Raw genomic sequence first — 23,172 nt, 5'->3', positions numbered from 1 at the left:
AACAAGCATAAACAAGTTCACGATATACAAAAACTATGATGAAAGAAAATGGCTGAAGGATTAACTGTCTCTACCAGATAATGCCTGGGAAACTTTACTTCCTGGTTTGTTTGTTTTTATACTATATTGTTCGTGTTTTGTATCTTTATTAAATTAAGTAGCAGGACCCATGTACCGGCGTTGCCTGGTGCTGTGATTATTCTGTTCTTTCACCTGCAGACCTAAACAATGATTCTTGTAGCCTTGAAATTTTTCCTTTTAACTTTGTCATAAATTTTTCTAGCAAGTATCGAGTGCCGACTTAATTTTCAGATAAATAAATATAAATTTAAAGTAGTATTGTTAATAACTGTAATAGTCGGGGATCACTTTGCAATGATAGCGTTTTAATAAATGGAACACACCCTTTGTTTTTCATGTCAGTTGTTAATGCTGCACGCCTAGCCTGTTTTCCTTTTCTGTTGGTATTCAATTTTTTCCAAGGTATTTTGGAAATGTGAAAACTAAACTTGTAATCTATGAAAAGCGCTGTAAAAATTTGCAAAAAAATTGAAAAGGAAAAATCTAAATGCTAGTGGCAACATTAACAATTTGGGTGGCCAGAAAGTGGGTGTCCACTATAGTAGGACGCTGTTGATACCCTGTAAAATTTACGAATATGTGAAAAATAAGAAAAGTAAATGGTAGGAGAATGATTGCTCAGGTCCATCAATCTTTTTTTTTTTTTTTAATTTGCAATCTATAAGTTATGTGTGTTTTAAAAGTTCTAAAAAGGTAAACATGTCCAAGAGCTGATCCTAAATGGGTTGCCATACTCTACTGAATATTTGTAGCTAAATCTTTCAGAAAAAGGGCCAAAAAAGGTCAAATTGATAACTATAGCCAGATTTTCACAAGCAAAAAAAACAAATTGGAAAAACAAATTGGGCACGTAAACATATAAACATTTATGTATTTTACACATCATTATAGTTATATTTTGTGTGCTTGTGTAGATTGGTGATGTTTTAAATCGATGCATTTCATATATATTTATATATTGAAAAGTTCTGCTTTCAAATAATTGCATGTTTTTTAATACGATTTGTTAAAAAAAAGTTACATAATTTTACTAAAGGAAATATGTTGCAGAAATAAAATAGTTGGCAAAAAATAAGTTCACTTTATTTCGTTCAATAAAATTCCATATTTTTTGGAGAATTCTTGATGTAAGAGACGCAAATATTTGGGAGTAAAATTGTAGGCAAGAAATAAGTTAGTATTTTTTAACAATAAATTTCCGTAATTTTTTTTCAGCATAATAATTAAAGAAACGCAACTATTTGGGAGCCAACCTCTTCAATTTAGTCCAGAGGTAATTACACGTCATTATAATTATATTTTGTGTGCTTGTGTAGATTTGATGTTTTAAACCGACGCATTTCAGATATATTTATGTACTTAAGAGTTTAGCTTCCAAATAATAGTGTGTTTTTTTATTATCATTTGTATCGAAAAAAAATACGTAGTTTTATTAAAAGGAATATGTTAAGGAAATAAAATAGTTGTTAAAAATTAAGTTTGTTATATTTCGTTCAATAAACTTCCGTATTTTTTACTTATGTCATCAAATCACATGGAAAAGATAAAATAATTTACAAATAAACTTCCGTATGTTTTTAATTTGTTTCCTTTGTTGTTTGCTTGTTTTTTTTTTCTGGAGAAATGTTAATGTAAAAGACGTAAATATTTGCGAGCTAAACTCCTGAATATATAAGTGTATATGAAATTTGGGAGCTAAACTCCTGAATATATAAGTGTATATAAAATTTGGGAGCTAAACTCCTGAATATATAAGTGTATATGAAATTTGGGAGCTAAACTCCTGAATATATAAGTGTATATAAAATTTGGGAGCTAAACTCCTGAATATATAAGTGTATATGAAATTTGGGAGCTAAACTCCTGAATATATAAGTGTATATAAAATTTGGGAGCTAAACTCCTTAATATATAAGTGTATATGAAATTTGGGAGCTAAACTCCTCAATATATAAGTGTATATGAAATTTGGGAGCTAAACTCCTGAATATATAAGTGTATATGAAATTTGGGAGCTAAACTCCTGAATATATAAGTGTATATGAAATTTGGGAGCTAAACTCCTCAATATATAAGTGTATATGAAATTTGGGAGCTAAACTCCTGAATATATAAGTGTATATGAAATTTGGGAGCTAAACTCCTGAATATATAAGTGTATATGAAATTTGGGAGCTAAACTCCTGAATATATAAGTGTATATAAAATTTGGGAGCTAAACTCCTCAATATATAAGTGTATATGAAATTTGGGAGCTAAACTCCTGAATATATAAGTGTATATGAAATTTGGGAGCTAAACTCCTGAATATATAAGTGTATATAAAATTTGGGAGCTAAACTCCTGAATATATAAGTGTATATGAAATTTGGGAGCTAAACTCCTCAATATATAAGTGTATATGAAATTTGGGAGCTAAACTCCTGAATATATAAGTGTATATGAAATTTGGGAGCTAAACTCCTGAATATATAAGTGTATATGAAATTTGGGAGCTAAACTCCTGAATATATAAGTGTATATAAAATTTGGGAGCTAAACTCCTCAATATATAAGTGTATATGAAATTTGGGAGCTAAACTCCTCAATATATAAGTGTATATGAAATTTGGGAGCTAAACTCCTCAATATATAAGTGTATATGAAATTTGGGAGCTAAACTCCTCAATATATAAGTGTATATGAAATTTGGGAGCTAAACTCCTCAATATATAAGTGTATATGAAATTTGCGAGCTAAACTCCTGAATATATAAGTGTATATAAAATTTGGGAGCTAAACTCCTCAATATATAAGTGTATATGAAATTTGGGAGCTAAACTCCTCAATATATAAGTGTATATGAAATTTGGGAGCTAAACTCCTCAATATATAAGTGTATATGAAATTTGGGAGCTAAACTCCTCAATATATAAGTGTATATGAAATTTGGGAGCTAAACTCCTCAATATATAAGTGTATATGAAATTTGGGAGCTAAACTCCTCAATATATAAGTGTATATGAAATTTGGGAGCTAAACTCCTGAATATATAAGTGTATATAAAATTTGGGAGCTAAACTCCTCAATATATAAGTGTATATGAAATTTGGGAGCTAAACTCCTCAATATATAAGTGTATATGAAATTTGGGAGCTAAACTCCTCAATATATAAGTGTATATGAAATTTGGGAGCTAACCTCCTCAATATAAAAGTGTATATGAAATTTGGGAGCTAAACTCCTCAATATAAAAGTGTATATGAAATTTGGGAGCTAAACTCCTCAATATATAAGTGTATATAAAATTTGGGAGCTAAACTCCTCAATATATAAGTGTATATGAAATTTGGGAGCTAAACTCCTGAATATATAAGTGTATATGAAATTTGGGAGCTAAACTCCTGAATATATAAGTGTATATAAAATTTGGGAGCTAAACTCCTGAATATATAAGTGTATATGAAATTTGGGAGCTAAACTCCTGAATATATAAGTGTATATAAAATTTGGGAGCTAAACTCCTCAATATATAAGTGTATATGAAATTTGGGAGCTAAACTCCTCAATATATAAGTGTATATGAAATTTGGGAGCTAAACTCCTCAATATAAAAGTGTATATGAAATTTGGGAGCTAAACTCCTCAATATATAAGTGTATATAAAATTTGGGAGCTAAACTCCTGAATATATAAGTGTATATAAAATTTGGGAGCTAAACTCCTGAATATATAAGTGTATATGAAATTTGGGAGCTAAACTCCTGAATATATAAGTGTATATAAAATTTGGGAGCTAAACTCCTGAATATATAAGTGTATATGAAATTTGGGAGCTAAACTCCTGAATATATAAGTGTATATAAAATTTGGGAGCTAAACTCCTGAATATATAAGTGTATATGAAATTTGGGAGCTAAACTCCTCAATATATAAGTGTATATGAAATTTGGGAGCTAAACTCCTGAATATATAAGTGTATATAAAATTTGGGAGCTAAACTCCTGAATATATAAGTGTATATGAAATTTGGGAGCTAAACTCCTGAATATATAAGTGTATATAAAATTTGGGAGCTAAACTCCTCAATATATAAGTGTATATGAAATTTGGGAGCTAAACTCCTCAATATATAAGTGTATATGAAATTTGGGAGCTAAACTCCTCAATATAAAAGTGTATATGAAATTTGGGAGCTAAACTCCTCAATATATAAGTGTATATAAAATTTGGGAGCTAAACTCCTGAATATATAAGTGTATATAAAATTTGGGAGCTAAACTCCTGAATATATAAGTGTATATGAAATTTGGGAGCTAAACTCCTGAATATATAAGTGTATATAAAATTTGGGAGCTAAACTCCTGAATATATAAGTGTATATGAAATTTGGGAGCTAAACTCCTGAATATATAAGTGTATATAAAATTTGGGAGCTAAACTCCTGAATATATAAGTGTATATGAAATTTGGGAGCTAAACTCCTCAATATATAAGTGTATATGAAATTTGGGAGCTAAACTCCTGAATATATAAGTGTATATGAAATTTGGGAGCTAAACTCCTGAATATATAAGTGTATATGAAATTTGGGAGCTAAACTCCTGAATATATAAGTGTATATGAAATTTGGGAGCTAAACTCCTGAATATATAAGTGTATATGAAATTTGGGAGCTAAACTCCTCAATATAAAAGTGTATATGAAATTTGGGAGCTAAACTCCTCAATATATAAGTGTATATGAAATTTGGGAGCTAAACTCCTGAATATATAAGTGTATATGAAATTTGGGAGCTAAACTCCTGAATATATAAGTGTATATGAAATTTGGGAGCTAAACTCCTGAATATATAAGTGTATATGAAATTTGGGAGCTAAACTCCTCAATATAAAAGTGTATATGAAATTTGGGAGCTAAACTCCTCAATATAAAAGTGTATATGAAATTTGGGAGCTAAACTCCTCAATATATAAGTGTATATGAAATTTGGGAGCTAAACTCCTCAATATAAAAGTATATATGAAATGCGTTGAAACATCAGCAATGTACATGTAGTGTGTTTGATGGCATATAAAGTCGATCGCAAGGCCTGATCAATGTCTTTCTTGTTTTGATGAAGACGTCTTAATGTTTCTTAGTGACGGCATATTTTAATATTAGTAAATGTTCATTTATAAAACAAAGAATTGCACCGAGTATGGCTTTTTGCCAAAAGGAAATATTGCGATATTTGTACAAGCAAAAAATGGGATCAGCCCAACAGAAAAAGAAAATTTTTTTTGAAGTTCACAAATAAAGACTTTTGGATAAAGAGAAAAAAAATGTCATTGAACGTTAGAAATGAATTAACTGAATTTTTTTAGCAATAGAAAGCGTTGTATTTTTTCTACTCACGGCATTTTGAAAAATACATTTTCCCCCGAGGTGAGGTTGGTTGGTTGGTTGGTTGGTTGGTTGGTTGGTTGGTTTACGGCATATCAACCCTTTTCAGGCTATTTAATGTCGAATCCGGTGATTTTGAAGAAAATTTTTTTAATAGAATATATTTGTTTTTTGCAAGTCAGTTTCTATTTAACCCATAGTTGGGACCCTAACAGGTACTACCACTCCGGGTCAGAGTGGACCTGGGAGCAATGGCAATTAAAGGGTGGCTCCACACTCCCCAAAACCCGCAAGCTGGGGCCTCACCATCGGATATAGTTTAAGGTCATATCCAGGACCCCCATTGAGGGACTTTTACCCTCTGCAGGGGGGCAGTCCGCGTATTCTAATGCCCCACCGACAGGGCCCCGAGGTGAGGTAGTTTTTTGTTTTTCCTTTTTTTGTCGGTGAAAACACTTTGTGGAACCACCATTTACTTTTTCAAAGCAGGTAGAAATACGAGTTTATTGACCAGAAGTTGGTTGTTTTCCAGAGGAGATTCTTGTGGGTTCTTTTTTTCAAATCCTTACGTTGCCAATGTAAGGATTAGGAGTCACAATATTCAGGTGAAAAAGTCTTGGTGTTCATTACATGTAGTTAAACTAAGAGCAGAAATGTCTGGCTTTCATAGGGTCAGACGGGTCCATATTATCATGAATATAGGGTGTCAACTACCCCAGAACAATAACAGAGGTTTATTCTTTGAAGGTGATACTATTTTTTTTCTACTAAACAAAACACTTTCAAATCAGAATTCTTGGTCCGACCAAATCAAAACACAAGTTGAACCAAACACCATCCATTAGCTGAAAAGTACAAAATCCTTAACTGTCCATGAGATGCTCAGAAAACCAATTTAACCTCACAATGTCTATATCGATATCCTGGTCCTTTGTAACAAAACACCACTTGAAAAATAATCAACAGCGTTAAGAAAAACTACTGCTGAGGGGTTCCGTGTATGGAAGTCATTGATTTCTAGAAGATCTTAAGTGATTCATAACAACAGCAGTAGAAACTCATACATGTTAACCCTAAACAAGAGATATTTGAAATTTCTTCTGTGGTTTTTCTTCTTTTAGTTAAATATTTCTCACTAGTAGTATGCATTAGGACTGTGCAACTCATTACTCACGTGCATTATGACTGTGCAACTCATTACTCGCATGCATTACAACTGCGCAACTCGTTACTTGCATGCATTACGACTGTGCAACTCGTTACTCGCATGCATTACGACTGCGCAACTCGTTACTCGCATGCATTACGACTGCGCAACTCGTTACTCGCATGCATTACGACTGCGCAACTCGTTACTCGCATGCATTACGACTGTGCAACTCATTACTCATGTGCATTACGACTGTGCAACTCATTACTCACGTGCATTATGACTGTGCAACTCATTACTCATGTGCATTATGACTGTGCAACTCATTACTCGCATGCATCACAACTGTGCAACTTGTTACCTGCATTTATTATGACTGCACAACCCACTAAACAGCATTACATATGTGTACAGGAAGGGAGAGAGAGAGAAAGTAAATGAGAAAAGAAGAAAGGGTGGAAAAATAAATATTTACTTACTTAAAAGGCTGACATTACACAGCACAAGTCTTGCTTCTAATTTCTGCTTGAGCGCCAATATAGCCAACATAACAGGAGGGATGATCATCACTATGTTACTAATTGTATTCCCTGGAAGTAAGAAAAAAAAAATAATAATTTTATGTTGAAAACTAGCCGTATTTACCCAGGATTGTGCTAAGTGGGGGACATAGATAAAAATAATTTAAAATATACAGACAGTCACATCCTATCCCAGAATATACATCACTTCTATTTCTTAACTCTATTATCATTTCACATGACGTGAATAAAAGCGTAGGTTTTTAAGCAAACCAAACCCTGTTCCTGGAAATACAAAAAAAAAAAAAAAAATCAAAATGACCACTTTCAATCTTGAACTCATTCTTAAAGTACGTTTAGAATTGCAGATATGCAAAGTTTGAGATTTTAGATAAATAAAAATATATTGAAATTATGAGGCATTTAAATGTATCCAAACGAAAATCCTGCCTGAGGAAATTGGGTAAAAATACTAAATATTTAAAGTAAATTTAATTTAAATGCAGCAAACACTTGGATATGCAACATTTCAGATTTTACCTTTTGGTGCTAAAATGTGGAAGGATTTTTTTTTTTTTTTTGTTTACATAGGTATCATCACTTATCTAGGCCAAGAGGCCACTCGAGGATAAGGGTTAAAGAGCGTACAGTAGAAATTGGACAATATAGTAATTGTTAATAATGGACATTCAGTAAATTTGTTAACTTAAATGGAACGAGTCATAAAAAACTTGTTTACGTTGGACTTGAAGACCATATTATAGTCAGCTAGAAAGCAGAAAAGCAGAAGAAAATTCCATATGCGCGCACTTCTACGAAAGAAGCTTTGTTCATGGAATCTATGTTTAGGTTTAGGCACAGATAAAGAGTGGGGGAAATTGTTGATAGTCTTTTCTGCTAGACAGGGGTTTCTTGTGAAAGTTTAGCAAGGGGGGGATCATAGATTGGAGCTCATTCGAGCACTTGCCATGAAAATAACGATAAAGCAGAGACAAACTCACAACATCTCTTCTATGAGAAAGAGGTTACAGGGAAGAGAAAAGGACATCCCCTACAAGGCTACAAAGTCTATTTTGAACTCTATCAAGGCAGGATAAATCCTTTCTAGCAGCTCCTGCCCAGATGTGGCAACAGTACTCCATTCTTGGCTGTACCTGGTTCTTACACAGATAGAGAATTGCATCAGCAGTGAGATATCATCTAGATCGATAGAAGGATCCCACCATTTTTCCAGCCTTGGCAACGGATTTAATGTATGTGTTCCATTTAAGATCAGGAGTAAAGGTCAAGCCAAGAAGCTTGTCAAAACATGAGGCCTCCCCAAGACGAGAGCCATTCATTTCAATTGATGCCAGATGGGGTCAGAGCATTGATGATGTAAAGATAAAAGCTTGGTTTTAGATGCATTAAAAGTAACAAGCCACCTCTTTCTTCATTGTACCACTTGCTCAAGATCAGAGGAGAGAGAATCGAAGAGAATTTGGTATTTTACGGTCTTAGATGTGCTACCATAGATAGTAGTGTCATCAGCATAAATGTCTACGAATGATGTAAGGATGTGATTTGGAAGATCATTTATGTAGATCAGGAAGAGAGCTGGGCCCAGGATGGACCCCTGAGGGATTCCAGCATTAATACTGTAGGCTTCTGATTTCTGCCCATCAACCACTACTCTTATGAACCTATCAGAGAGAAATGATTTAATAATTGAGAAGACATTTCCAGATATTTACCGTAGCTGGAGATCTTGTGAAGTAAACCTTTATGCCATACTCTATCAAAGGCCTTTGATATGTCAAGAGCAATTGCCCTAGGAAAGGTAGCCTCTGTCGAGAGATTCGCTAATCCTATGAGATATAACTGTAAGCACATCTGCTGTAGATCTAGCAGAACGGAAACCATATTGTGTGTCACTAAGAAGGTAATTTTTGCTGAGATAGCTGATTACTTCTCTATTTAACACAGATTCCAGCAACTTACTCATGACGCACAGGAGACATTGGCCTGTACTGAGGGAGAGATGAGCGATCACCTGAATCCTTAAATACAGGGCATACTGATGAGGTTTTCCAAGGTGATGGGAAGCAATTCTCCTTAAAACAACGTTTTAATATTTTAAATAAAAAATAAGACTATTAAAAAGGCACAAGAAGTTAACAATAGATGCATCTAAATAAAAATTGTGTGTATTTAAATACACATCGGTCTTTATTATAGAGTGGAGTATGCATGGAGATATGGCAGTAATTTAGGATGGGTATCATTCTTGTGTGTATATATAAAATCGCATGTATATCAGAATAAATGGTAACCTAAGAATAAAAAAAATATGGCAAATCAAGTAAATTTAGGAAGAAATTTTGTGATATTTATTTGGTGTAAACAAATTTGATGTGAGCAAATTATTTGAACACGATTTAATAATTTGCAATTTATCATTCTTCTTACAAAGTAAATTCTAAAAATCTTTCTCTCATACAGTTTTTCTACTTTCTCAACTGTATTCTCAAATAAGAATGAAATAACATTCTTATTCAACATTTAAGATTATATACAAAAGATTAATCAGAAGAGATTGAAGTGGATATAAAACCCGTTTGATTCAGCAGAAAAAAGATTTTCATGAAAACCTGTGAAAAAATTAATCAAATATTGATTAGTTATTAATCAAGATGTTTATCTTCTGGCATATATATATATATATATATATATATATATATATATATGCTAGCAAGGAGACCCAATGTTGCCTTTATTCATTATAAACCATCCTTGGTGTATAATTACTATTTCTTGTTAATTTCAGTGTTATGTGATCAGTAGTTTAAGAGTTTATCGGTTAAATATTTACATGCATTCTTTATATTTTATTTATATAGATTATAGAAGATCAGAACAACAACAGTACTGTCGGTTTCAAATCGATACAAAGAGAACTTATATTGATCACCTTTACCAGAACAGAGACTAAAGAGAGTTAAATAAAAGATCAATTTTAGGGTCCTTTTGTTTGGATTTGAAACCGACGGTTCCAATGTTGTTCTGATCTTCTGTAATTCATACATTTTATTTATTTATTTATATACATACACATATAGACACATACATATATGTCTGTTGAGTACGTGTTTACACCTTGATTACCTGGCAACAATCAATGAATGCAAACAACAAATAAAAACAATATAAACCTTAGCACATTTTCTAAGAAACAGAAAAACAATGCTGCTAATCTATAATATAAATCCCACCTGTCTGTCTAAATGTATGTATGTCTGCCTTAAACTTTAGACAGAGGCAACAGATATTCACAAGATCGGTACCACTTCGAAGCTCAACCCTTCGGACGACAACTATCAAAGAATTGGCTAAAAACATTATTTCCTTCACCCTCAAATTGGCACTTTTCTACAAGGAGGGATCACTATTTTCGCTGAACTTTTCGAAAGTCATCCCCTCTTTTCGATTGACTAGTCTTAATTTAAACTTTCGCCACTTCCAGTTTGGCGAGAGATGCCACGATTTTTTTTTTTTTTCACATTCTTTTCCTCCTTCGCAGGTTCGAGCATGCTTACTATCACATTTTTTTTTTTTTTGCTCATCACACACCTCCAAACACGTCGGCATCGCCATGCACCCCGGCTTTTATTCATTAAAATTTTGCTGTTTTGTTTTCAAGCAAATCTCAATATTAAAATTCCTGCAAGAATGAAATACTTCAAAAGAAATCAAAAAAATAAATAAATAAAATAACACCTCATTTAATTATTTCCGGAAATAAATAAATAAATAACTGATTCATACTACGTTTACATTTATCCAACAATTTTCCTTGCATTTTTTTTTTTTACATATTGATTGGCTTTCTTCTAGGAGTTTCTGTAGCAAGATCAGATGGTGGATGTGTAAAAGCAAGGTTACAAACGGAAAATTCCACGTGAGGTTAGTTTAAGCACAAAGATTGTATTTTCCATTAAAAATCCAGTTAGAGTTATGGCTACATATTAAGATATTGCATCACAAACATGAAGTCAGTAAGTAGCAGATTAGCTGGTGAGATCATTATTTTATTTTTTTGACCATGAGAAAAAACGGTTATATTTGGAACAGCTGCTCCCGTTCCTGATATGGGGAATAATTTGAGAGTATCATGTATGTATAATGTAGAGAATAAAAGATGAAATCTTTGTTAAACCTCAAATGATTTTATGCTGTAATATTTTTATAACTTACAATCACTGTTATATGAAGATAACTGCAAAAAGAATAAAGAAACAGCCACGTCACTATCCACTGAGCAACATCTTACATGTCAACAAAATATATTACTAATTCATTGATACATGCACTTGTATGAACATATTACACTGGTTGTCTGTAACATGCAGTAATGGACATAGTGATAGTTATTTATTTTGAAACATTATTAAAAAGAAAAAGATGGAAAGCGCTAGCTAATTGGTTTCAAACTTTGCTCAGGAGAGTTAAATCGAGATTAGGATTACGATTAAGAGAGAAGAAAAATATGGTGAAATGGAGATTGTGGTGAGGGAAAAGGGAAAAAAGGAATAAAATAGAAACCACATTAAGTCCAAGAAGCTATTCTCTTTGATTGCAAAGTAATGATTTCTACATTCTTCAAATGATAGGGTAAGTGCAACTTACTTAGAAGATTAAATAAGTCGATATTGAAATTAAAGCCGCAGGAATGGTTATCTATAAAGTGCTCAGTGGTGGACGCACCATAAGTATTATTTAAAATATCCGATGGCATATAATTTGTATGGCGAATGTTTACATGCTTTTTCTCTTCTTTTCTTTGCTTTAATCTCCATAATCCATCATATTTTGTTGTTTCTTAATCGTAATTCTAATTTCGATTTAGCTATATTCGGCAAACTGATTAGCTAGTCATTTTCGTCCTTTTATTTTTTTTAATTAATCATGTTTAAAAATAAATATGGTCTGTATATAGCCATATTAAAATTTTGTATCATAACAAATATTTATTACCTATCTAAACTGTAACAAAAATTCCACTGAGCAACAAAGGCAAGTCAAAGAATAAGTCTACATTCCAAACTGTAGCCTTTATTTAATCCACTGGTCACATGCCTAAGTGGAATACGGTGTTGATTTAGAGATATTCTTTAGTAAATTCTTTCTAGAAATTATGATTTCAATCCATAGGGAAGAAACTTCAGTCAAAATTAACTGATATACAAGACATCTAAAACATTTCGTGTAATACTATAGAATGGATATACAATAAAACGTATACAAACCAAGCAAGACATCTAAAACATATGAAACAGAGCATGAGTGTAATACTATAGAACGACCCCCACAAACACGACTAGGACCACTGGAAGAGATTAGGTAGAAAGACATTAAGCAAAAGAAATGAAAACAGATGAATTGATTGAGTTCCACAGATCAGCAACACTATGAGATTTAGCTGTTGATAATCTGGGTAATCAAAATAAGGAATTCGAGAAGGTGTTGAAAAAATGGAAGTTTTTCAATTCTAGTAAAGGGAGAAGAAATAAGAGAGAAAGGGAAGAAAAGGAGAAGAAATAAGAGAGAAAGGGAAGAAAAGGAGAAGAAATAAGAGAGAAAGGGAAGAAAAGGAGAACCGAGAAAAAGAAGTAAAGAATAAAAAGACAGTTGAACTTGGGCGAAGAAAAGGATCGAAACAAGAAATGAGTCAGCCTTAAACTGTGATTTAGAAGATTTTTAGAGACAATTCAGAGATAGACACTTTAGCAGTAAGATCCTATTTATGTGCACACAGTTCTGTGTCCAACAAGTTGCTTGTACACCATGTCTGTGTCCGCCTTGCAAACACATGCAAACTTTTTTCTGAAGATTATAGCTTCACGTTACAATGACCAAATATATCACAATCCTGACACGGTCCATAACATAAAAAAAAAACAACACTGGCACATCAATTTAAGCTAAGATGGTATCACAGTTTTCCTTCTCATAGATGGTTGTTTGAACGAAAGTGGAAAGGATATCTCTGACACCAATCTGAGCATTTCTATGTTCCAGCAATGACTGGTAGTATATTTACTGCATTTTGTTTGTTTTTTGTTTTTAATTATGCAGTTTTCTTTTTGGTAAATTTTATTTTATTTTTTTCTATAAAAAAAAAAAAGCATGTGATTAACGACTTTATGAAAAGAATTAATTTGAATTAGATATATATATTTTTTTAACATGGACCAACGTTTTATGGAAAAGTTTGAACTAACAAGGAAACACATTTTATGGGACTAAGTGAGGGTCAATGAATATTCCACACTTCCAATACTTTATTGTTACCGAAATCTGTGAAATCAGAAAAAAGCTTCACATACGTTCCTGCAGTGACTTACTCCAAAAACATTGTAGCCTACATTGCACAGTAGAGAACCTGTTGAATATATAATTTGTGAATTAAAGTTTAAAATGTAAAACTCAAGAATTATGGTTCAATTCTGCTCAAAGTAGAAACATTCGTTTTTTAACCGCATATACCTGGTCCATCTGCTTGTGCGGTGATAAAACTTATCAAATGCACTTGTGATGTTAGGCTGTATAAAGATGTTAAATTTGGTCAAAATCGGACTGTTTCTTTTTTTAATTGTATTTTTCTGATTATCGATTTTTAAAACTTATTGGAATATTCTAATACAAAATCCATCCAATAACACTCCCTGACACAAATATATTTGTGTAAAAATTATTTTTTAAGTCCCAGCCGTTTTGAAGTCGATAGGGAATGAACTCACACACACGAACACCTACAAAGTGCCTTTTAAATATATAAGTATAAGAGATTATATTTTGTTGTCCTTATCAACATGGGCCAATGCTTTATGGAAAAAATTAAATTGAATTATATTTTGTTTTTAATAATATGGATCAAAGTTCAACAAAATAAAATGGCTACCCAGAATGAAATATTACTTTTATAGAATTTCGTGATAAAACTCGAGAATCCCATTGATTTGACTTTGTTATTATGGAAGAATATGCTTGCATATAAGTAAATTTCTTAGGCAACTGTAGAAACAATGAAATAGTAAGAAATGATGGCGCCCGATGTTTGTAGTGTATATCCATTAATTCTATATGAAATGAATAATTGGGTTGATGCTGACACGATCATTAACAGATTCTCAATGTGTTGTTTGGTGCAGCAATTGAACATTCATGGGGTCAGGTAAGGACTGAAATCCATTAGAGTGCATTAATGCACGTCTAATATCGAATGAGCACGATGGTCCCACAATAATTAGCATCAAGAAATCAATGATACATAACTTGCTTAGATGTATTTCATATTGTATCTCAGATTAATGATTTGAAGGAGATTGGTCAACAGGAAGACAATAAAATCAGGTTCAAGTGTTGCAAGTTTGTAGATCAGTAAAACTAATAATTGGTCATTTCGGTTTTAGTCGTTTTGACAAATAAATTGGCTTTGTTTCACGACATATCAGCCCTTTTTCAGATTATTTAATGCAGAATCCCATAATTTTGAAAAAGCTTTTATGCTTCAATTTTCTATATTTTCAATTATATATGATGCTTGATTTGTTGATTTTTGTTTTATGGCATAGCAACCATTTTAATTCTTTTAATGTCTAATTCACTTTGGTAAAATACTTTATGCCTAAAGTTCTTGATATCTTCAAATATTTGTTTGATTTGACTATTTTGAATAATAGTATGCAAATCTTTTTTCAAGTTACTTTGGGAAAATGTTTATGCTTCAAATATTTATATCTTCCAATCGTGTTTGGTTTGATTGTTTTGTAAAGAAAAATTGTTTTTGTTTTTACTTTGCAAAACATGATTGAGTTTTGCGAAGGTAAAGGAAATAAAAACAATATCAATGTTTGATGAATTTTAGGTCAGGAAGCCATATCTTCAGACAGCCTGATCTGGTAGCGCCAGGGAGAAAAATAGAAGAGGTGAAAAATAGGTTCTAACAAATTAAAGAGTTCGTTTGCAACCTATGTACAACAATAAAAGAAAATGAAAAAGTATACAGTAGACACACATCAATCAGTCTTATTGTTTTGTGTGGGAAAATAATCGAATTCCCGTATGATAACATCTGCTGTGATGAAATGCAATTAAACTGGGTTCTTTATTCTGTCGCAATGAAACAAAAATGGTGTTAGCGTTTCATAATGTTACCAGGTGGTGTAATCACAAAATGTTAACATTTAATTTGTATTAACGTATTTCTAACCAAATTTTAACATGTCTGTTGTAGCCAACTGAACTACAAACTAATAAGTATGCAAGAGATTGCATGTAAATACAAAAGAAAAAAGTTATGTAACTAACCTCCCCCTGAAACAGGGTCAAAAATAGGTTTTTAAATCAAATCAGTTCTGCACTATCAACAAAGCTTCAACCTCTGTCTCATCACTGCAATATTTCATAGCTATGCCTGTTTTACAAATACTTTAATAAAATGTGTTCTGATGAACTTATAGTACTTGTGCCCGTCGACGTACATACTCTTAACTAACCCTATGAACAGCAAAATCCCACCCCTTTATTGTACAGGTCTCTAGATGCTGGAAAGCCTTCAACTCTTATAGTTTTTCCTCTTGGACTGCTAGACTTTATAATTCCTTCTCTGTTTCCGGCTTCTCTGGCTGTACTGAAATGCAAAAGTTTAAATGTAATGTGAACAGACATCTAGCTAAACTTCCCACAGTCCCCTGGTAGACATGATCCCAAATAGTAGCCCCTTAGTGGCAATGCACTTTATTTGGAGTGAAAAAAAAAGAGTAAAAAAAATAAAAACCTCAATATCTCTTTAGAACATTAATCAAGCTTTTAAATATTTATAAACAAAGAATAGTTTGCTCTCCTCTCCAAAAGGGAGCAGAAGTTTGCTAGTATATATATTTTTCCCAAACCTCTGGTCTTGATGGAAGGGAGACTAAAACTTGCTGCCATGGTTTCAAATGATTTGAAATAACAGCAAGGGGGGAGTGGATTCCAAATATTTCTCATATGTTATATCTCCCCTCTTTTGGAAATAGTGTATGATTATGAATATCTCCAGTATCAAATAATCTTTATACCCTGTGAAATTTATTTTATGTATGAAAACCAATGGGGGGGGGGGATATAATATACAAGAAATATTTGGAATCAAGTCTCCTCTTGCTCTTATTTCAGATCATTTGAAACCATAGCAGCAAGTTTTAGTCTCCCCTCCATCAAGGTCAGAGGTTTGGGGAAATATCAGATATTTTGTAATTCATATGCAAAACGAGGAAAACAAATAACTATGATTGAAATATTAGTAAAAATGCAGTATCTTCCCACCCGCAAAAAAATCTTTTAAAATTACCACAATATGGGTTGCCGAGGGTGCTGAAAACGAAAATAACAGTTAAAATTCCAGAAAAAGTGGGAGATCATTTTTCTATATCAATTTAATGTAAAATGAACACCCACTTTATGGACACCTTTGGGTGTGGGGGGAGGGGTCTGTTATGTTTTTTAGAGGTGGTGTTTACTTGGTAACTATGGTCTGGTAGACTAACACAAAACCGACCTTAAAAAAATTGTTTACTATAGGTCTTTGGGTGTGCTGAAAACGAATATTGCATTTAAATTTTCCGCAAAGAAGTATTTTTCCGGGTATAAACAATGTAATTATTTATCTTATAAGTGGTGTTCATTGTTGTACATGTAAGCATGCAAATATTTTTGCTTAATACCCAGAAAAATACTTATTTGTGGAAAATTTAAGTGCGATATTCATTTTCAGCACACCGGAAAATCTATAGAAAACAAGTTTTTTAAGGTAGGTTTTGTGTTCATCTACCAGGCCACAATAAACACCACCCATAAAAAAAAAATGAATAACAGACTCCCACCAAAAAAGGTGGCCATAAATTGGGTACTCATTTTATGTTATATTAATATAGAAAAGTGATACCCAACTATTTGAAACAATAATGTGCGACCTGAAGGGCTAATGTCACATTGCCCACTACACAATTTAGGTCATTAGCTTTCCAACGAGCATTTATTTATTAAATTCTGATCAACAGTCACCGAGATTTGGAACTTATAAAATTGCCAAAAAAGTGGTATATCTCTATATGGATATATCGATACTCGTAGAATATTGAAATGCTCATATTTTTGGTTCTATGGAACGAAACTACATGAAAATTGCAGACTTTTTTGAAGATTATAGTACTATTCTATGGTTAAAATTTTATGACAATTGGTATAAAAGAACCTATATTTTCAAACCAATAAAATATGCCCAAATTTGCCTACATTTGTATATATAGTGTCCTGGAAGGCAGCTTCGGTTGTCTTCCCTACATTTGTATATTCGCTGCTTTGGTTGTCTCCTCTACATTTGTATATATAGTGTCCTGGCAGGCAGTTTCGGTTTTGTTGCTTCGATTGTTTCCCCTGTAGCCTTGCCAGGCCACTAATGTATATATATATATATATATATTTAAAGTGATGGTTGTGTAGTTCCAACGAGAGAAAAAATGTATATTTAAAAGAGTGTAGCCATCAACAATTGTGGGTTTTTTTTAAAGGTTTTCATCATATTTTTATTTTAAAATATTTTTATTTAAATAAAATAAAAATATGATGAAAACCTTTAAAAAAAACCCACAATTGTTGATGGCTACACTCTTTTAAATATATATATATATATATATATATATATATATATATATATAGTTATCCACATACAGTACTTTTCGCTGTTTCACAGCTCATCAGTGCGGCTAGACAGGCAACTACCTCAAGCCAGGATTGAAACCCAACCGCCTGTACGATAGTCAAGGCTCCTAATTATGCTAAACAGCGGCTGCTGTGCGAGTTGCGAATAAACGATGTTTTGACATCGTCTGAAATACATATACATATATATGTGTGTGCATGTGTGTGTGTGTGTTCCAAAAATAATGCTACATCTTTTTTATTCTGCCCAAATATATATTGATGTATGTGCGTAAATATTCGAAAAGTCATCCCATGTTTTTATTCCACCCGAATAGGTCAGAAGGGATTGCAAATTGCATTTTTATGATGACTGAACTTCTGTATTCATGACCTGAAAGTTTCATCTCTCTGTTGCAGATATTGATGATATGAAATTAAGAAACAACTTCTGTCATGGATGTGCATCAGAACCAGAAATGTGGTGTTGAATTCCTTCATGTAGAAAAAAATTGAACCAATCAACATTCACCGGCGCCTGTTGAACGTTTATGAAGCCGATGCAGTTGATATCAGCAGTTAGGAGATGGGTTTATCAATTATGTGAGTGACAAAGTGTGCTCCAGACTTTTACGGTTGCAGCATCAATACAGGCTAGCAAAATTGAGAATGGTGGTGACTATGTAGAAAAATAAATTCTGGAGCCCAAATGGTCGTTCATAATAATGGTACCACTCCAGTCTTTGCACGACGGGATAGGAACTCTGAATCTCCTCACTGCCTTCCATAGTTGTTGTCATTTCACCACGTTTTGGGCCAAATAAGCCTCTGGCTGGCTTTGGGTAGGATTGAAACCGCTATCTTCAGACAATTCTCACCTGAAACCGTAGAGATTCAACGCCTCTATCAACTGTGCCACAGGCCATGAAGGGCGATCAAGGTTAATTTTTTAGTTTATTTACTATCTGATCTTCCATGGTCGGGTCCGTACCGAATAGTATATATTATTTAATTGGAATTCATTATTGAGATGAGTTTTATTTATTAATTTATTTATTTAATGATGGGTATTATCCTCATCTTTTCTTAGTTGTTTCACAACGTTTCGGCCAACTATTCCTCTGCCCTTTATCAGGTGGTAACCACAATGGGATAAGAACTATGAATCTCCTGGTGGAAGGCAGTAATTGTTGAGAATGCAGTTAGGAGATTCAGAGTTCCTGTCCCGTCGTGGTTACCACCTGATGAAGGCTAGAGGAATAATTGGCCGAAACGCTGTGAAAACAACTAAGAAATGATGAGTATAATAGTCTGCAATAAATAAAATAAAAATTAAAATAAATAAAACTCATCTCGATAATGAATTCCAATTGAATAATAATATACCATTCGGTACGGACCCGACCATGGAAGATCAGATAATAAATAAACATGAATTTATAAGACCAGAAAAATTCAACCTTGGTCACTCTTCGGGACCCGTGGTGCAGTTGATAGTGACGTTGAATCTCTACAGTTCCAGGTGAGAATTGTCTAAAGATAGCGGTTTCAATCTTACCCAAAGCCAGCCAGAGGCTTACTTGGCCAAAACGTGGTGAGACGACAACAACTACGGACGGCAGTAATTGCAGTGGATGCAGTAAGGAGATTCAGAGTTACCACGTTGGCCAAAACGTCGTGAAACAACTAAGAAAAGATGAGGATAATAGTCCACAATAAATAAAATAAAAATTGATAAATAATGCTCATCTCAATAATGAATTCCAATTAAATAATATATCTTTTCAGGTTATTTAATGCCGAATCCAGTAATTTTAAAAAAGGTTTTCATGCTTCAAGTTCTTTATTCATGGTGTTTGGTTTGGTTTGGTTGTTTTATAGAAGAAAATTGTTGATTTTGTCTTTGACCTTGTAGAATAAGATCGAATTTTGCAAAGGGAAACGAAGAAACAACATTAATGTTTAATGTATTTTAAGTCATTAAGCTAATATCTTCAGACAGCCTGATCTGTTACCACCAGGAATGCTACTCCCTTACCGTCGAGCATTTTCTCATTTGCAAAATTTAGTCAAAATACTTCAGTTTCTCTTTCACGTTTTTATTTTTAACGTGAAAAGTCGATATTTTTTTTATCTTAGTGACAGTAATTAATTTTCAATTGATTGCATATTTCGTCTTTATCACGTGGGCGATCTTATTTTTTAATGGATGTTGAGGGTAAATAAAATGGGGTTTATATGGTTGTTGAAAGTAAGCAGGATTAAAATTAGAAAGTTAAAAAATAATCCATTTAATAACCAGTTTCTTGCCAGATATTTAAAGTAACAGTTATTTTGGGATTAGAATAATCTGGGGAGGAGAGGAATTTTATAGAGCTCTGGTTCGTGAAAAATCATTAAAAAAATAAATTAAAAAAAACACTTTATTTTTGTATTGTCAAGAATATGAGGTTTTTACGAAATGGATTTGTTATTTTATGAGGAAAAACTTGAGTGAAGGTGATAATTATCATTGTGTCACTTTTTAATCTATAAATATAAAAGCGAAAATGTATGTATGTATGTATGTATGTTCGCTTTTTCTGTATGTCTACAAAAGGCTTTTTTCAGAGAAGCGGTCGGTCGATTCACAACTTTTTAAAACTTTTTATATCACATATAAATCATAATATCTCACAGTTAACAACGAAGCTCGCCTGTCTATTTAATTTGCCTGATTTCGGGAAGATAAATATTCAACATTTGTCGCTCGCCGCATGTGGATTAGTCTTTTTCCTATAACATCTTGGGAAAAATAAAAATCCCGCAGTCAAACTTGACCTCATTAACTCATTAAAACGGGCACCTGCCAAATCAAAGTAATTAAATAAATTCAAACGTGTTTCCGTTAACATCTTGCGGTGGGGCAATCGTTAACGTCGCACTTTTTTTTTTTTCACACTTTAATTTACAACTTTGCCTCAAGGGTTCGGGTTCGATCCTCATACTTACTTTTTTTTAACCCCCCACCCCCGGAGTTTCCACACACACCTCCAAATACCCGGGCAACGCCGGGTACCCCTCGCTAGTCTTTTAATAAAAGATTGAGATAGCTGGTTGGAATTTCGTATTCTGACATTTTGAGAGAGACTTATTTATTGCAATAGACACCAGTATCCAACAGAAATTAAGTAAATAATCGCCTTAGCTCATGATGATTGTATGTACACCTCTATTAAAAGCAAGAAGGTGCATTCAGAGTCAAAGCAAATTCATTGCTTTAAAAGTAGGAGTCAAACCTATTAAATTTTTTAAAGTAGGAAATAAAGCCAAGCTTCAAGCTACCAATTCCACAAGCTTGATTAAAAGAGACGGGCAATGTGTATGTAGACTGGAGGCAACCATTTTGTAGAGATAGCTGTGTTTGTATCTATCTGACCGAGCTGGTTTAAAAAAGTAAAAGGGTCACCAGAGTTCCATATAAAATAATATCTTTAAAATTGAATCAATTTTATTTAACAGTTTCATCAAGATAGAAACAAGAATGTAAGATAGCTTGCAGGTTTTATCTATAGAATTAAGTTCTAGAATTCCATGTTGTCTTGCAGCTTCCTGTGTCCTTTTTCATATGAATAAACTAGCGGGAAACAGTTGGGCATGTGCCTAGATTGCCTAATGTATTTCTAATTGAGTTTTAACCAAATCACAATAACTACGTAAGGGTTTGTGTTTAAAATAAAAGAGTCATGTACCTGCTACAACCACTGAATATTTCTTACAAACCTTAAACTTTTAAATTCATAGAAACAAAGAATTACAAGCAAAATATGATTTTACTCACTCGTCGTATATATTTACTTGTATAAATATAAGTGTTGGGTTTGCTAATGAATGACTTATGACAATTCCTGGTTGACATATGTTACCCCACTAAAGGAAAAAGTAATGCTTGGGACGATGGTCTCATGACAATAAATGCATGCCTTTCAAATTTCATTCCTGCTCTTTGTTTCTCTCAGTGAATCAACATGCAAAAATTTAAATATAATGTAAACAAATATTTTGGTGCTCAACTCCTCACTAGAACCTCAGAGTCTGGAGCCTGGCAAAACAAACAAATGAATGACATCTAGCTGAGATTGGCTCATTGGTAGAGCTTCAAGCTCTAGACTCTGGTGCCATGTTTCAAATTTAGCTACATTCAGCCACGCTGATGAGTCATTTAATGATGAAACACATGTTCGTGAATAATTATATTTTAAAAATATATATGTCGCTCCTCATTTGAGAGTATCACATTGGTGTGGAAAAATTATTTCCAATTAATATTTAGATAAAGTGCTTTTCATTCAAAAATATCGCAGACAACACACACAAATACACATTGGTTTTTATCATAGATCGAAGGATTCTATATTCTCAATAAAGTTTCTCCATTTTACATGCATTTAATTATTTGTTAGGTTTATTATCATAAACTATGGTAATCTAATAAACAGAGTTGTTACAGTAAAACATGATAGGCTGGTGCAGTATAATTGTTTGGATGTGCTGACACCAATCTCATCAAGCTCAGTTGACAGTATTTTATCTGGTAAAATATTCACATTAAATAAAGACCAAGTCCACTTTTTAAAAAACTTGCATTGAATTTCTGCATTGAATTTCAATTATTGAGACATTCCTTCGCATAAAAGCAACTGAATGGAAAAAAACACTTTTTGGTAATTGAAAAATTCCTCAGCTGAAAAACAAAACAAAATGCTGAACAAACACAATATATGAAAACTAGTTGAAATATTAATTCTATATCAAATTAAACGCAGTTTTTAAACAAAATGTCAACCAAAGCTACATATATATATATATATATATATATAAAATCTAAGAGTATTGTTTTCGAGAGGTTTAGTAACCAATGAAGTTTAACGAGGTTAATATGAGAGTGCACAATACTGAAGTAGAGCAAGGTATACTCTTTATTTGATTTTTACATAAGCGCTAATATGTTGCTACACATTCATGAGCATATTTCGGTCAGCTAGTTACCAGTAACTAGAGACCTCTTCAGGCGATACAGCTTATATGAAGCAAAGTGTGCAATGAAAATAGCAGGTTTTCCTCGTCATAGGGAGTTAATATCAGGAGGTTCCATTAGATGTGAAAAATTAGTCAAGCTATAAAATAAGTCTAGATAATTGATCTGAAGGTATCTATGTGTGCATATATATATATATCTATAATATAGTTGAACGTCTGTGTGTGTGTGTGTGTGTGTGTGTGTGTGTGTGTGTGTGTGTGTGTGTGTGTGTGTGTGTGTGTGTGGTCACGAATAGGCTCCTATATGGTTGACTA

General features: G+C 32.8%; 1 protein-coding gene across 3 annotated transcripts in view; it reads right to left on the bottom strand.

Moving 5' to 3' along the window:
* LOC145246813 (alkaline ceramidase 3-like) overlaps positions 1–23,172 on the bottom strand; it is a 213,659-nt gene that overhangs the window by 64,885 nt on the left and 125,602 nt on the right. For 2 of the 3 annotated variants that reach the window (XM_080108632.1, XM_080108633.1), the window contains one exon: positions 7,075–7,185. The exons of the other annotated variant lie outside the window; for it this stretch is intronic. In XM_080108632.1, coding sequence (XP_079964758.1) covers positions 7,075–7,185 — 111 coding nt within the window. The remainder of the gene's footprint in view (positions 1–7,074; positions 7,186–23,172) is intronic. 3 annotated transcript variants of the gene reach the window in all.

The sequence above is a fragment of the Euprymna scolopes genome, chromosome 24, assembly GCF_053919585.1.
Source record: "Euprymna scolopes isolate OS-2025 chromosome 24, ASM5391958v1, whole genome shotgun sequence".
Lineage (NCBI taxonomy): Eukaryota > Metazoa > Mollusca > Cephalopoda > Sepiida > Sepiolidae > Euprymna > Euprymna scolopes.
This window is presented reverse-complemented; position numbering and strand designations above follow the sequence as displayed.